The 13,656-nt window shown below is 44.2% G+C and overlaps 1 protein-coding gene across 1 annotated transcript in view; it reads left to right on the forward strand.

Moving 5' to 3' along the window:
• The first annotated feature begins 7,334 nt into the window (after nt 1-7,334).
• PDE3A (phosphodiesterase 3A) overlaps nt 7,335-13,656 on the forward strand; it is a 209,819-nt gene continuing 203,497 nt past the window's right edge. Inside the window, exon 1 of the mRNA XM_057369499.1 lies at nt 7,335-7,723. Within this exon, the coding sequence (XP_057225482.1) occupies nt 7,403-7,723 (321 nt within the window). The 5' untranslated portion in view covers nt 7,335-7,402. The remainder of the gene's footprint in view (nt 7,724-13,656) is intronic.

Consider the following 13,656-nt stretch of genomic DNA (forward strand, 5'->3'; position numbering starts at 1 on the left):
ACAACCAGGAGAAAAAAAAGACCAAGAGAATATTTGGTGTTTAGAGACAAAGGAGTTGGATAGTCCAGTCAAATGAAAACTTATCAGAAATAAGGCTGCATCCTACAAACATTTATSTATCCACTCAAATATGTTCATTATTAAGCAGTTTATTAGGTGCAGATTAAAAAAAAAATAAAAAAGGAATAGTGAAAGAGTTGAACTTAACCCACTGATCAGAAAACTAAACATCATTTGAAACACAAAATAAACAGAGGGTCCTGTGCAGCTTTGAACCAGCCAGTGTATTTGYAATTATTACTTTTAAAAGAAGCTGAATATTTACTTTCAAAACCAGTACTTCAGGTGGCTTCAAAATTATAACACACAGAACTTTTCAAAGTTATTTTTTCCTGAACCTAAACTTATGAGAGAGAGAAATTTATGTCATAATTATCTAATGTTAGCAAAAACTAGCAAACCAGATTTCTGGGACAGTCATTCAAGTATTATGAATTTATTAAAAAAAAAAAAAAACCAACAAAACAAAACTGAGTGCTTGTGATCACGTTGCTATGTGACATTTCTTTCCAAAATAACAGGACACTGCTGCAAGCACTTGTGTTCTACATCCCAAAGCAGGCAGTACTCTCAGAAGTGGCTCCAAGAGCCAGCCCACGTGGATGAGGTTCAGTGTGTGTCGGTGGGAATGGACCACTTCCTGCAGATCCAGGGGGCCCTCACAAGGAAGATGAGCTTTTTGAAGGAATTTTGTCTGTATTGGAATTATACCTCATTTTCTTCCATCTCTACTTGCCCTGTGACTCTCTCAGCTATGAAAGGTAAGTATGCCCTGTTCCAGGAGAGTGTTTGTAAGGAACTGTTTATAGACATAGGGCATAAGCACCAGTGATCAATTTTCCATAGACCAGTACCACGTTCAATATTGCAGTAAAAAACCTCTGCATAATGTGAGCTCCCAGTTATGATAAAATGGTATCACTCTTTGAAAATGGGATTCCCTTCATGGGCATCATCAAAAAATATCCCATTCATGTGGGATATTTTACAAGAGCCTGGAGTTACAGAACAAAGAGGAATGGCTTCAAACTGACAGAGACTAGGTTCAAACTGGAAATAGGAAAAAAAATATTGCCTGTGAGGGTGCTGAGGCCCTGCACAAGTTACCCAGAATCTGTGGCTGCTCCATCCTTGGAAATGTTCCAGGCCAGGTTGGATGGGGCAACCAACCTGAGCAACCTGGGATAGTGGAAAGTGTCCCTGCCCACGGCAGGGAATCGGAACAAGATGATCTTTAAATCCCTTCCAACACAAAATATTCTGTGATTCCATGATTCTACTGACAAAAGACACATAGACGGGAAAAAAAAAAAGTTACAAAAGATAACCTATAAAAGGCTCCAGTCATACTCTTTTCAGAATGAGAATTTTACTCATCATTATAGCATGATCATTCATGTAAGCTAAAAATAATCCTTTCAGTTCTGTTTGAAATACAAAATTTGTACTTTCTTAAATGCCTCTAGTCAAAGTATAACAGACTCACAGAGAATGAAAAGCTCACTTCTGTTTTTGGAAAAAAATCTGAATCAGCCTATTTACAGTGCATGAGGATTCTAATTGTTTTCCTAATATAGTAATTATAATTATTTCTATACACACCACAATGAAAGGCAATGGAAATTTTCATAAATTCATAAATTTGATTTGTCATCAAATGGATGTTCTCCACAATGTACGACTTAATTTTTGTTCATTTCATACCTCAGTCATTCCCTTATGAAGAAAATCTTGAAAATGTGAATTAAGTAAAACAGATGCAGTGTGGGTGTTGTGAGTATGCCTGCACTCAASCCCAGAATAACATTATTTACTACTTTGCTGAAAATGGTATTTAAAATAATCTAACCGAAGGTAAATAAGTTTCAGGGCCACAGTCACTACTAAAATCATTGAATCAGTGAGATAACTCACACCTTTAATTTTTTTACTACATACTAATGTGGATGTTTATTGTGTTACATGAAAAGTTTGTAATTTTCAAAACTTTCAACTGTATTACATGCGATAGTCTTTGTGAAATGCCACTGAAGTGAGAAAATTGCTCATATTTATAAGTATATTTTTAAGTGCTCCAGTAAAGAGATGTATAAAYCTGTCATGCAACCTACTGGTCATCGCCTAAACTTCTGAGGATTTTGATGGCTTAAACAAAATGTTTGCAAACCAATTTGAAATCCTAAGACAGAAAACTATCATTAAAGTCTAGGCCATTACCACCATGTATAGGTTTTAATGACAGTACATTTCACAAATTAGGCAAATTTAACTTTATTCAGTCAATTAATACTCAGTAACATTATAAAACTTCGTATAGAATTATCCTTACGCAAAGTCATAAGAGGYTGAGAAAACTTTAATTACAAGGAATAAGAGAAAAATTAACAAAAATTGTAAGAATAATCACCSTAAGTATAGACCAAGAGTGATACAGATGAAACTGTACAAACAGGATTATCTCTATTTCTCCTTACCCCACATGGCACACTCCAGTAGGACACGGTACAGAATTCACTTCATTTCCACTGCTGCTTCTTTATCCTCAGAAGAACATCTCACTTCAGCTCAATCACAGCATTTGTGCAGGATTTGAGACTTTTGTTTTGTTACACTGCTATTTTTTGGGGTACAGACCATATAACCTGTTATGGGATGTGGCCCTGTGCATGTTCCTTGTGGTTTCCAGAGCAGCTGAGTCCCAGTCCCTGTGACCACAAACCAGCAGTGGTATGAGAAAARCCTGCAGGGAAGTGTGGACAAACCAAACAAATGCTGGTTGTCTGATTGTTTAGCCCAGCTAAACAGTTCCATTGTGAAATCTTTCCTCCTCAGTGGTCAGGGAAAGCATTGTTTCTCCCTTTAGATGGAGAATCATCCGGTTTTTGTGGATGTTTCATGTCAAGTCCCTTGAGAGGATTAGGTAAAAGTGCTATTWCTTTGGACATGTAAAATTTACTTCATCTTCTTCACTAATTACTAAGGGTGAAGTGACTCTGACACAGGTGATTATGTTCTGGGGAACAGTCAGCCGTCCAAAACTTCTTTACATCTCCTTCTCTTCATTATCCATCTCCTGCTCTTTGTTGTCCAGAGCAAACTGCATTTTTTTCAGACAAGTCCAACTCAACATTTTTATCTAACTGGATCTTCACCCTTATTTTCTTACAGACCTGTCTGTGATGGTAACCCATGAAGTTTCCTGRGTTTGTCTCCAAGAAGTTTCTACCATCACTGTGGAAAATTGCTCCCCAAATGGAAAACAGAAGGGTATTTGTAGGTTTTCACTGCAGTGTGAACTTCYGCAGTTTCTTTGGTGAATGGCTGATACTGCTCCAGCAAATTTACACAATGACCTCATCATATGTAATGGTTCCTGTTTTCTTTGGGTTATGATAGACATCTCTTTGTCAAAAGGAGGCTGATTCTGCAAGTCCCCCAAAAATGCATCAGCAGAACTTCAGTGAAGGATTGAGCTGTTGATTATTTGCAGGGGTAGCGTTCTGCTTTCCCAGAATTTCTGCTCTCTAATGAAGGAAGACAGAATTTTTAGGTGACTATAACTATATGCTCAACATATTATTTAAGAGGTACYTATCAGCTGTAGGCAGCCTAATCAYTTCCTGRAGAATGAAATTACACCAACACCCYYCTGCCCTCCCTCCTCTTTTGGTGTGTCTCTGCATGGGAAATCTCCTAAATGGTCATTCCTTCTCATCTTCTATGAAATTTGTGTTCTGTTTGGCTCACCACTTACCTGTTTTCCCACCTGGTATTGATTTTGATGGAGAWGTTAAAATTAAATTACTGTTGCCTTTTTGTGAAAAATCTTTGCAATTTAAGTGCCYAAAACACCCTTAGATAATGAGTGGATGAATAAGAGACGATTATACTGTCTCATTCAGAAACATGCAGAAGTATTTCCATCAAATCCCACGTGGTAGCGAGCACAGCAAAGTTCATCTTCCCATGCATCAATCAACACATAAGAATTTGTGCCTCAGCTTTATGAGCCTTGACTTTCACCATGCTACCCAGAAGCTCCCTGATGTGAGAATCAATGCCAGGAGAAAGAACTCTTAATTTCACTTTCTAGTGTCAACCTCAATGCAGAAAATGGCAGGAGAGTGTCATCTGTTTTATGTGAGACTGGAGAGATGCTGCTCTGTCTTAGGGTTGCCAGGTTCAGGCAAGCTCAGCCRTTGACAGCTTAAGTTTTTATCCTTKCTGGAGTCTAGAACTCCTAAACCCTGCTTTGCTCAGCTAATGGTAGCCTCAGAGCTGGTAGACAGAGCTTGACAATATGTTTCAATCGTTTAAGGAGTTTGAAACACTCTTGGGGAAAAAAGAAAAGCCCTTGTGTTTAGGCTAAACCCATATTACAACCATTGTTACAAAGAATATGTTTCTTTACACTAACCTGGAATGTGCCCAGCCAAAAAAAAAATGCTGCTGTTTTTAATTTAAACAGAATAATTAATGTTTTAGCTTAAGGAATTAAAGAATATAGTAAATTATCTATCTTTGATCTATGTATTATACATCGAAAGGAGGTGGCAGCAAAAAAAATTAAGGTAGGGGGTGTTTAATCCTCTAATTCTAGTTTTTGTTTTCATTTATTCAAAGTGTCAACATTTCTGGTATCAGGAGGTGTAACTGTATAGTAACAAAGTGGAGGTAAATTAACATGTAAGCAAATGCTACTTGGTAGGAGTATTRTATCAAAGGTCTGATCTGTCTGAATTGCAACTGCTACATGTGTGGCATCCAGTATTGCAATAACTACTTATTTGCATTCTGTTTTGATGCACCTAGACATAGAAATACCTGAAAGATGCACATTTTTAATAAAAAACTGAAAAAAAAGGCATGTAATTATTACTATCTGGGCACTGGTTCTGTCTCAGGGAGGTTGATTCCTAGGGTAGATGGAGCCCAGCTATGTTTTTCTAGATGTGTATGGCAACCTGCTGATTGCTGTCTCACCAGAATAAACTCTAAACCTTTCCAGCTGTTCTTAATCTGGCCCCTTAACCTTTAAAAAAACCAGAGGCTTTCCATTCCTCAGAGCCAAACTTTGCTAACAATATCTAGGTTGTTTTCAGAGCAAGCTTCAAACATAAAAATGACTAATAAATCCATATTCCRTAATAGTTAGGCTGGAAAACTATTATTTAAAAACAGACTCAGTTTTTATGACCCATTCCTAATAAAAATCCCAAGTATGCTTCACTAATGCTACCATTTCAGATACTCAGATCCCGGATGATAGGCATGATATCCAGATAGATACACCAATAAATATGCAAAGGCTATAAATCTGTCTCAAATTAGTGATTTGTAGATGTGAGAGGGGGAAGAGGGCTGGGAAATTCTGCTTTCTAATCTGTTGGTTTCCTGACTCTAAATGCTCTGTCACTTCACAGCTGCTGATTGTATTTTTCTGCGGTTTGTATTCAGTGCTAAATACATTACTCCACGCTCTTCGAAGAAACCCGGGGCTTTGCACAGACTTTTAGTCTGCACCTGATTCCACTCGTGTGAAGACTAATTTTGGGTAGCCCAGGGTCAGGGCCAGAGTCAGCCCCCAGCATGCTGAGGAGCCCTCCGGCGTGAGAGCAAGGGAGGTTTTGAGGAAAGAAACAGCGGCTTTTGGATGGAGCCACAGCCTAGAAATTCATAACGCTTCAGAGGACCGTAGCCCGCTGGCTTCAGGATTCCAGTTCAGGCTTCCTATTAAAACAACAACACAACCCGTAGTAATCACTCATAAACATCTATCTTTCTGACTCTTTTACGGCCTCGTAATTGCCCCCACCCTGACAGGCGGATTTATGCCCAGGCCGCCAGCGCCCGGTGCCAGGGAGCTCCTCCGCCCCCGCGGCACCGCCGGCTCCTCCGGGGGAGCGCGGGGCAGGGCTGGGGCTGCCCTTCCCCGGGGGTCGCTCTGGCCACTTTGGAAGCATCAAAGSCCCCAGCTCCCCGCAGCCTCCTGCTTCGTTACCACCTCCAACATCCCGCTCCGCTGCTCGGGTTTGGCCGCTTGTTCGGTGCAGGCTCGCTTCTGGCCTTAAGGCAGCCTCCTCTATCGGCTGGGGGGAGCGCTTTTCCTGTGTAAAACTCAAGGACTATCCCAGCAGCGTTCAGGAGGGAAGTCCTCTCCTTTTCGCTCGTCCTTCTTTTCTCTTCCCAAGAGGACTTAGTTCAAGTCTCTCCCGCAGATCTCTCTCTCGCCCTCCCGGCTGGACTTCGCAACTTCGGGCGCGATTCCGCTGGTCTTTTATTCGCCTTTTTTTTCCCTGCGGTTTCCCCCTCCCCGCCTCCCCCCGTCATTTCTCATTCCCCGCAGTCCGCAGCCACCGGGAGGCTCTTTCCCCCTGCCCGCGGGGCACGGCCGGGACCCCCGCGGGCCGGGCACGGACCCTCCGGCGGGCAGCGCTGATCCGCCCCCGCCTCCCCCTCCCTGCCTCCGCCGGGAGCGCCTGGAAGGCAAAGGATGGCCTAGAAATTAAGCAGCATTTCTGAGGTGGTACATCTGCCTCTCCCCCCCGCCCGCCCCCTTCCCCATTTTCTTACACGGCTTAGGATTTCTCCGTGTCTCTCCCACTCCTGCACTTTTTAAAAAAAATTGTAATTGACCGCCGCCCCCCTCCGCCCCAAGCTAAGGTGGTCTCGGAGAGGCGAGGCGAGGCGCGGGGCTCTCGGGGAGGAGGCGAGCGCGGCGCTCCGCAGGAAATGCCGGCGCTGCTGCGGCGGGGACACCCCCGGCCCGCCGCCCCCCGGCCAGCGGGCGCTGACCGCCGGAGTCGCTCCCGGACCCTGCCCGGCCGGCAGTAAGCCGGGGGTGCGCAGGGAGCCCGCCGAGGCCATGGGCGGCGGAGGGGCGGCAGCCGCGAAGMGAGGGGCGCCCGCCCGGACCGCGCCGCGGGAGACCCGGCGCCGCCGGAAACTTTCCTCGGCGCTGTGCGCCGGCTCCCTCACGGTGCTGCTGGCCCTGGCGGTGAGGCTGGCGCGGGGGCAGCGCTGCCCGGGCCGGCGGGGCTGGGGCCGGGTGCTCCCCGGCGCGGTGCCCCTCTGCCTGGCCGGCGCCTTCCTGGGCACGGGGCGCTGCTCGGTGAGGGCCGGCGGGCGGCCGCGGGCGGCGGCGCTGCTGCTGCTGGTGCTGCTGCTGGCCGCCTGCTGCGGGGGGGAAGCGGTGGCGCAGACGGCGCTGGCGGCGGGGGAGGAGGAGGAGGAGGAAGAGGAGGAGGAGGATCACTTGCTCTCCCTCACCGCCACGGGGGTGGTGCTGAGCTGCCTGGCCGCCGTGACATGGCTGGTGCTGAAGCTGAGGCAGGGCGTCCTCATGCTCGCCGTGACTAGCGCGGCCAAGACCACGTCCCTCGTCGCCTTGGAGAGGGTCCCGGCGTCCTGGCGGCCCTACCTGGCCTACCTGCTGGGGCTGCTGGGCATCCTTCTGGCCGGCTACGCCGACCGGCTCTGGCCCCCGCGGCGGGCCGCCCCGCTGGCCGAGCCTCCCGCCGCCCCCCCGGCCGCGGACGAAGCCCCGGTGCTCAGGCGGCGGCGGCGGTCCAGCTCCATGATCTCCCCCGAGATGTCGGGCGGCGGCGGCAGCGGCAACAAGACCCACCGGAGGACCTCGCTGCCCTGCATCCCCCGGGAGCAGGTAGGGYAGGGGCTGGGGGGAGACGGTCCCAAACTTTGCCGGGGGTCCCGCCGGCGGCGGAGGCGCGGGGAGCTGCGCTCTCTCGCCGCTCCTCGCCGGAGGGGCCGCGCACGGTGCGGAGAGCCCCGGGCGGCCGCCTCGGGACGGGGCCGGGGGAAAGCGGGGCTCTGCGGACCTTCTGTGGGCGACGGAGAGAGGGCTCGGGGTGTGCTTTTCTCTTATAGCTGTGGCCGGTGCTGGCTTCTCCCAAGACTGGCAGAGGGAGGGCTGGGGTGCACGGTGCCCGCTTGGCTCTCGCAGCCGGTGGGAACCTGCCCYCAGCGCAGCCCTCGGGTTTCCCAGCATCGCTTACGAGCCTCGCTATTTCAAACCTGTAGTTTCCTAGAAAAGTAGCTTAGCCTCTTTTAACTTGCTCTAAACTTGAAAGGCGTGTGTGTGCGTGAGCCAAGCAGCTTGTCCTCGGTGGGAGAAGTCCCTTATCAGGGCGTCAGCCTGTCCGCTGAGGCTCCTCTTTGCACTTTGCCTCCCCAAGGCTGTTCCCGTGCGTGTAATCAATAGCTCCCGCTCCGCCGTGGCTGTGGGAACCGGTGCGAGGCACACGCGATTTATCTCAACTTTGTTTCCTTTGAGAGGCTGTGATTGGAATGGCTGASTGAAAACTTTATTACTAGTGATGCGTTCATTTAAAAGTACGCCTTAAAAAACTGGAGAAAGCAACAATCAAGCACCGGTATCTTTACTGCGCAGCTTTATAGAGTCCTGACATGGYTTAGCTCTGTGCTTGAACTATTTCTCAATGTTTTTGAGATTTAAAAAGTATCAGTCCATGTGTTACCGAGTGTGAGTGAGTGTCTYGAAAGTCGGGGCAACCCTTGCTGAGCAGTGGAAAGGGAAACCCGGGAGGAAAATAAGTATCAAATGGTGTTAATCTTTTTTTGTCGATTGGTATTGAAAATGCTTCTGTGCGCTGTCAAGTGAAGCGTGTTGTCATACACCAAAGGTTTTCTTTCAGGTTGCTTGCTGGATAAGCAGCTAAGTATTTCCAAGTACTGGCATCTAACTATATGGTGTGGGTGGCTAGTTTGTTTCTGTAAATGGTTTGATTACATCCCTTTGTGGTTGGTTGTGACATTTTGTACAATAGGGCCTGACAACATTATATACTTGAGACTTGTTTTACAACAAATGTACTTATTTATTTAACAGTTTTGTTTAGGTAAAATAAATATTTACTGCAGACAAATACAGTGTGAAAAAGTAGAAAACTGACCCAGTTCTGACTTTTGACAGGAACTGAGAGAGAGGGAAGGGTATAAAAGTAATTTGTAAATACAATAAAGCACAAAATTAAAATTGTTCATACTTACTTGGTGATGCTAGGCATTTCTGGTGGTTTATTACAATAATAATTTGTAATATTTTAAACATTGCCACTCACTCTCACACTTCCAATAATCATTCAGAGACAGGACTCAATGACCACACTTCTTTTCATATGAAGGGACTTCAAATCTCCTGCATATACCAGAATGTGAAACTGGTGATGGATAACAAGGTAGACTTCCTTTCCCTCCCCAATGGTGCCTTGCCTGGGGACAGTGGTCAGCTTTGCCCTGAGCAATTCCCACTTCCATGCAGTGGAGCTGGAAGTTAGCTGGCGACTGTTCAGTTCACCCACTGCAAGATTTTGGCAAATTCCTCTTTCTTTTGTTCTCCCTCACTGTTAATCAATAGTGAGATCTGGTATAGCTTGCGTCACTGTGTGATTAGAAATGGATGATTACTTTGGAGTTTAGGGACACTTTTTTAATTTTTTTTTTTCTTTTAGCCCAGTGTGGGTTTGTGTATGTGAAGTTCTCTCCCTTCTTATTTAAGAAAAATCTGTTTTCTTAAATAAATGCAAGTGTGATAGAAAAATGGAAAAGCCGAAACAAAGCTCTGTAAGGACCTTGAAGAAATGCTGGGAAAAGTGGGACTGTCTTACAGCAAACAAAGTTTATGTTTATAGCAAAAGTCAGCTCCTTGTAGACTTAAAGAAAGTATAGGTAAATGTTTTTCTTTAGGACAGTTTTTAAATATAACATGTTAAAAATAGAAATGAGGGCTTTAAAAGAAAACCGGGCCTTCTCTTGCCCTCTGTTTTTTAAAAAAAAAAACATCCCCTGAATGTTTCTGGTCTTGTTTGTACATCTGTGAGCTGCCAATAATTTTCATCAGGAAATAGATCCACTTTATTGCTTTGAAACACATACTTCAGTTTAGTGAATAACATTAGCAAAATTTTAGAGATCTTTCCCATCACCTCTTGTGTAACCTTTCCTATTGCTGAGCATGTAGTTGAGCTTTTATTTTTCCGGAGCTTGATTCCCTTCATATCTGACTATTAATATCAGGTTCTATAAAACTTGGAATTTCTGATTTTTCTTTTTTGGTCACACAAATCTCAATTATAATCTGAATTCTTCCCTGCTAAAATTCAAAGATGAGTCTATGAGTCATTGTGATGTAAAGGAGAGTACCAGGAATTGAAAACTGACAACATCATATTAACACATCTTGTGTCAGTTGCTTATCAGTTCCAAAAAGAATTTTAAAAGAAAAACTTCCATTTAAAAAGCCACCATCCAGAATTCAAACTGTAAGATGATGCAACCTTCTGTTGTTGCTAAAAGTGCTCTTTCCCCATTTTTGGTTTAWTTCTGTGCTTTTTGTGGTTGCTTTTGGTATATGTTCTCTCTCTTTCCCAACTTTGGCAAATTCTTTTTATTAAAAGCTTCCAGATTGGTGTGTGTGTGGATCTCATTGAGAAATGTGAGCCTGATCTTGCTCCCAGCGGAGTGTTGTCTCCCTGTGATTTCATCAAGGCTGGCTGAGGATGCTCAGCTCCTTGAGGGCTCGCTCACCCAGATTTGAAAGAGGATGCAGAGTGAAATTGTGAATGGATGGATGAGACAGGGAATGAATGAAGGAGTGAGTTGGTTTTTTTKKGGGKTTTTTTTTKGGTGTTGGTAAATTGGTAAATGCACRAATGCCAGCAGGAAGATGACTTTTGTCATTTTTTTCTCCAGGTTTTTGCAAACATTTTAGGTGTTCCTAAAAGTGTGGGTAGGGAAGGGAGCAGATATGTGTTCTATGTGTTGTTTTTCCCCATTGAAATATTCCAATGCCCATGTGCTCCAGGGCTTGTGCCTCTGATCAGTTTGCTAATCTCAACATACAGTAACCCAAGGGGATGATTTTGCCTTGGTGGGTAAAATACTGCACAGGAGATTGTAGCTGGACAAATTTAAACCATGTCGAAGACTCCTGATTTTGTTTTCCAGCTTTGCTTGTTGTTTGTTTTGTTTAGGGGAATGGGATGCTTTCAGCTGCCTTGGATTTTTACAAGTGTATGTTATTCGCAGCTGCTGAAAATAGTTTGATTTCCCTTTGCAGGTTTTTTTTTTCTTAGTCAGAAGCCCAGCACATATCAGGGTTTGAAGCACTTTCTGATCCCCCAAACGGTGGGTGACACAAYGCTCTGTGAGAGAAGGCACTTGTGAGGTGCTGAGAATTGCCCTGACCTGTGCAGGAGGCGGTATCAGGATGGAGATGTTTCTCCTGCAGCTCTGATGTATCTAGCTGCGCGGCCAGCAGCTCCGTGCCCAAACTCCCTTCTGTGTTCTCTGGCTCCTAAGGCAGACAGGTTTTCTTATATTTCTTTTTTGCTCTTTTCTTCCTTCTGGGCAGTTGGAGAAGGAGAAAGCTGTTTGCCTTCCCAAGGGACATCTGAGGGTCTGTCRCTTATTTTTCAGTTGGTTTGAGACTTGGGAGCTGTTTCATGTTGCTACGTCTTTCCCATCCCATTTCTCCATTTTGAAAGTTACTTTTTCAGATCAGTAACTTTGGTGTCAGACTTATCTATCTTCCTCCAGCAGCAGCAGTGGGGTTTTTGCTCAATTTGACTGTTTTTCATGGTGTTCTGGGTGGTAACTTTGCTTGTTCCCAGCCTGAAGCCTGGGAAAGTTGTGAGCTTGGGACCGTTGTTATCACCGCCTGTCTGTGGAGTTAAGAAGACAATACTGTAACAGTTCACATGGTCAAAGATATCTCTTCAGTGATAAGATCTAAGAAACAGTAGAGAAAAAGAAATATATTTGTTGTTTTGTTTTGGGTTTTTTTTTTTTTGCAAGGGAAAATTAAGGCTTTATCTTTTGTCATTGTTTGGTAGCAAGAGGTTTGTTAGTGCCAGGAATATGTTGCTTCTTCCCCTTTGCTGGTTCTGCTCATTCTGCCTTAAAATATAGACAAATGTAGCCTTATATTATAACCARTTTTTAATACTATGGATCCTGCCCTCTGGCCTGAAAATGGGAGACATCAGGGTGCAACATAGAGAAATTTAAAATTTTAGTGGAGAGAAGACATTAGATACTGAAGTTTGTCTATGTCAGAGACACAGATCTCCTATTAGACGTGATGTTTTATATACTGTATACCTCCTACTAATAAGGTTTATTGAACTGTAATTACTCTGATAAGATTTACTGGCTTTGCCATTTAGGTCACTGAAAACCAAGGAATACTGAGGAGTTACGTCATCTGGTGACTTGCTGAAACACAACTGTGTGAAATATTTAAGTAAGGCTCCAGGAAAAATCACCCAGAGATTCCAGACGTAATGCTTTATTTTCTTTTGCATGGCTTCATTTACGCAAACCTGCACTACTTAGGTTTTTTCCTTTTTTCTTTCAGCCTYGCAGAAATGGTAAAACTGCTGCTGAGACTCTGATGAAGGGTTTAGAATCTATTTTTGTTAATCGGTTAAATCCAGAAATGTATATTATGATACATTAGCAAAAAAAGTAAAGTACAGTAGTGACTTTCTGCTCTTTCTGCCTGAAGTGTGAAAATGCAAAGCTGGGGAACTGAAAGAAATCCTGTGTACTCTGGGTTGTCATGTTAATTAAATAAACAGCCAGAACAGTGACCCTGTGTATGAAATGTGTTTTGAGAAGCTTGTTGGGGGTTGGAGGGGAAAAACAGTGACACATGATGTTTTGGACGTTAACTGTGACATTTGTATGAATTTGTCCTAATCTGCTGTTAGTGCTCTCACATTCCAACTGTTTTTTGTGGGATACTGAGGCATGTGGGATACTGAGCTGTGTGTTGCAAATGGAAGGAATATTGCTTGGGCTTTTTTCTTTAAAAAGTAGTATAAAAAAATAATCCCAGCCTGGAAGTGAAAAGGTTGCKGGGTTCTGGTGCCTGCAAACCGCAGGGCTTGGAGTGGGAGTGAGCTGACTGCCTCCTAAATGATTTGAGAATCAAAAGAACACTGCTACAATCAAAGCTTTGAGCCATTTGCAGTGATTTACTTAGGTAATCTAATGGGAGATGTACACTTTGTAGCATATCTCTTCACAGATAAGGAAAGAAATGTACAGATTCAGATAACAAAGTGGAAGTCATGTTTTTCTGTATGCATGGATTTTTATTTTTTTTTCCTCTGCTTGGTTTTGAAGAAGTTTTTTTATGAGTTACCAAACACTTTGCTCAAAGTCTCTTCTGTGTTAGTGAGGGTGGCCCTCAAAGAAACACTTCTCTGTGGACTGTGCAGTTTTTCAGGTTTTGGGGGGCGTGAGTTTGTCGGGGGTGGAGTTTGTTTGTTTCTTGTTTAGTGGGGGTTTATTTTCTTTTCTTTTTTTTTTTTTTTTTTTTTTCTTCTGTTCATCTTATCTTGCTCTAAATCCTGCTGTGAGTTTTGCTTTAAACACCGCTGCAAGTGGTAGCATCAGTTCTTTGTACCGGGAGTAATAAAAACAATAACGAAATGTGATATCTGCCTGAGTTTTAATTTGTGGGTGGAATATCAGCGTTTTTCTTTCTGAACGGCTTTTGGAGATTGACTGGGCTTGTAAGAGGAAGAGGCTCCCTATCCCTTTATCAAG

Source organism: Malurus melanocephalus, unplaced genomic scaffold, assembly GCF_030028575.1.
Source record: "Malurus melanocephalus ecotype Western Australia unplaced genomic scaffold, MMel_1.1 scaffold_112, whole genome shotgun sequence".
Taxonomy (NCBI): domain Eukaryota; kingdom Metazoa; phylum Chordata; class Aves; order Passeriformes; family Maluridae; genus Malurus; species Malurus melanocephalus.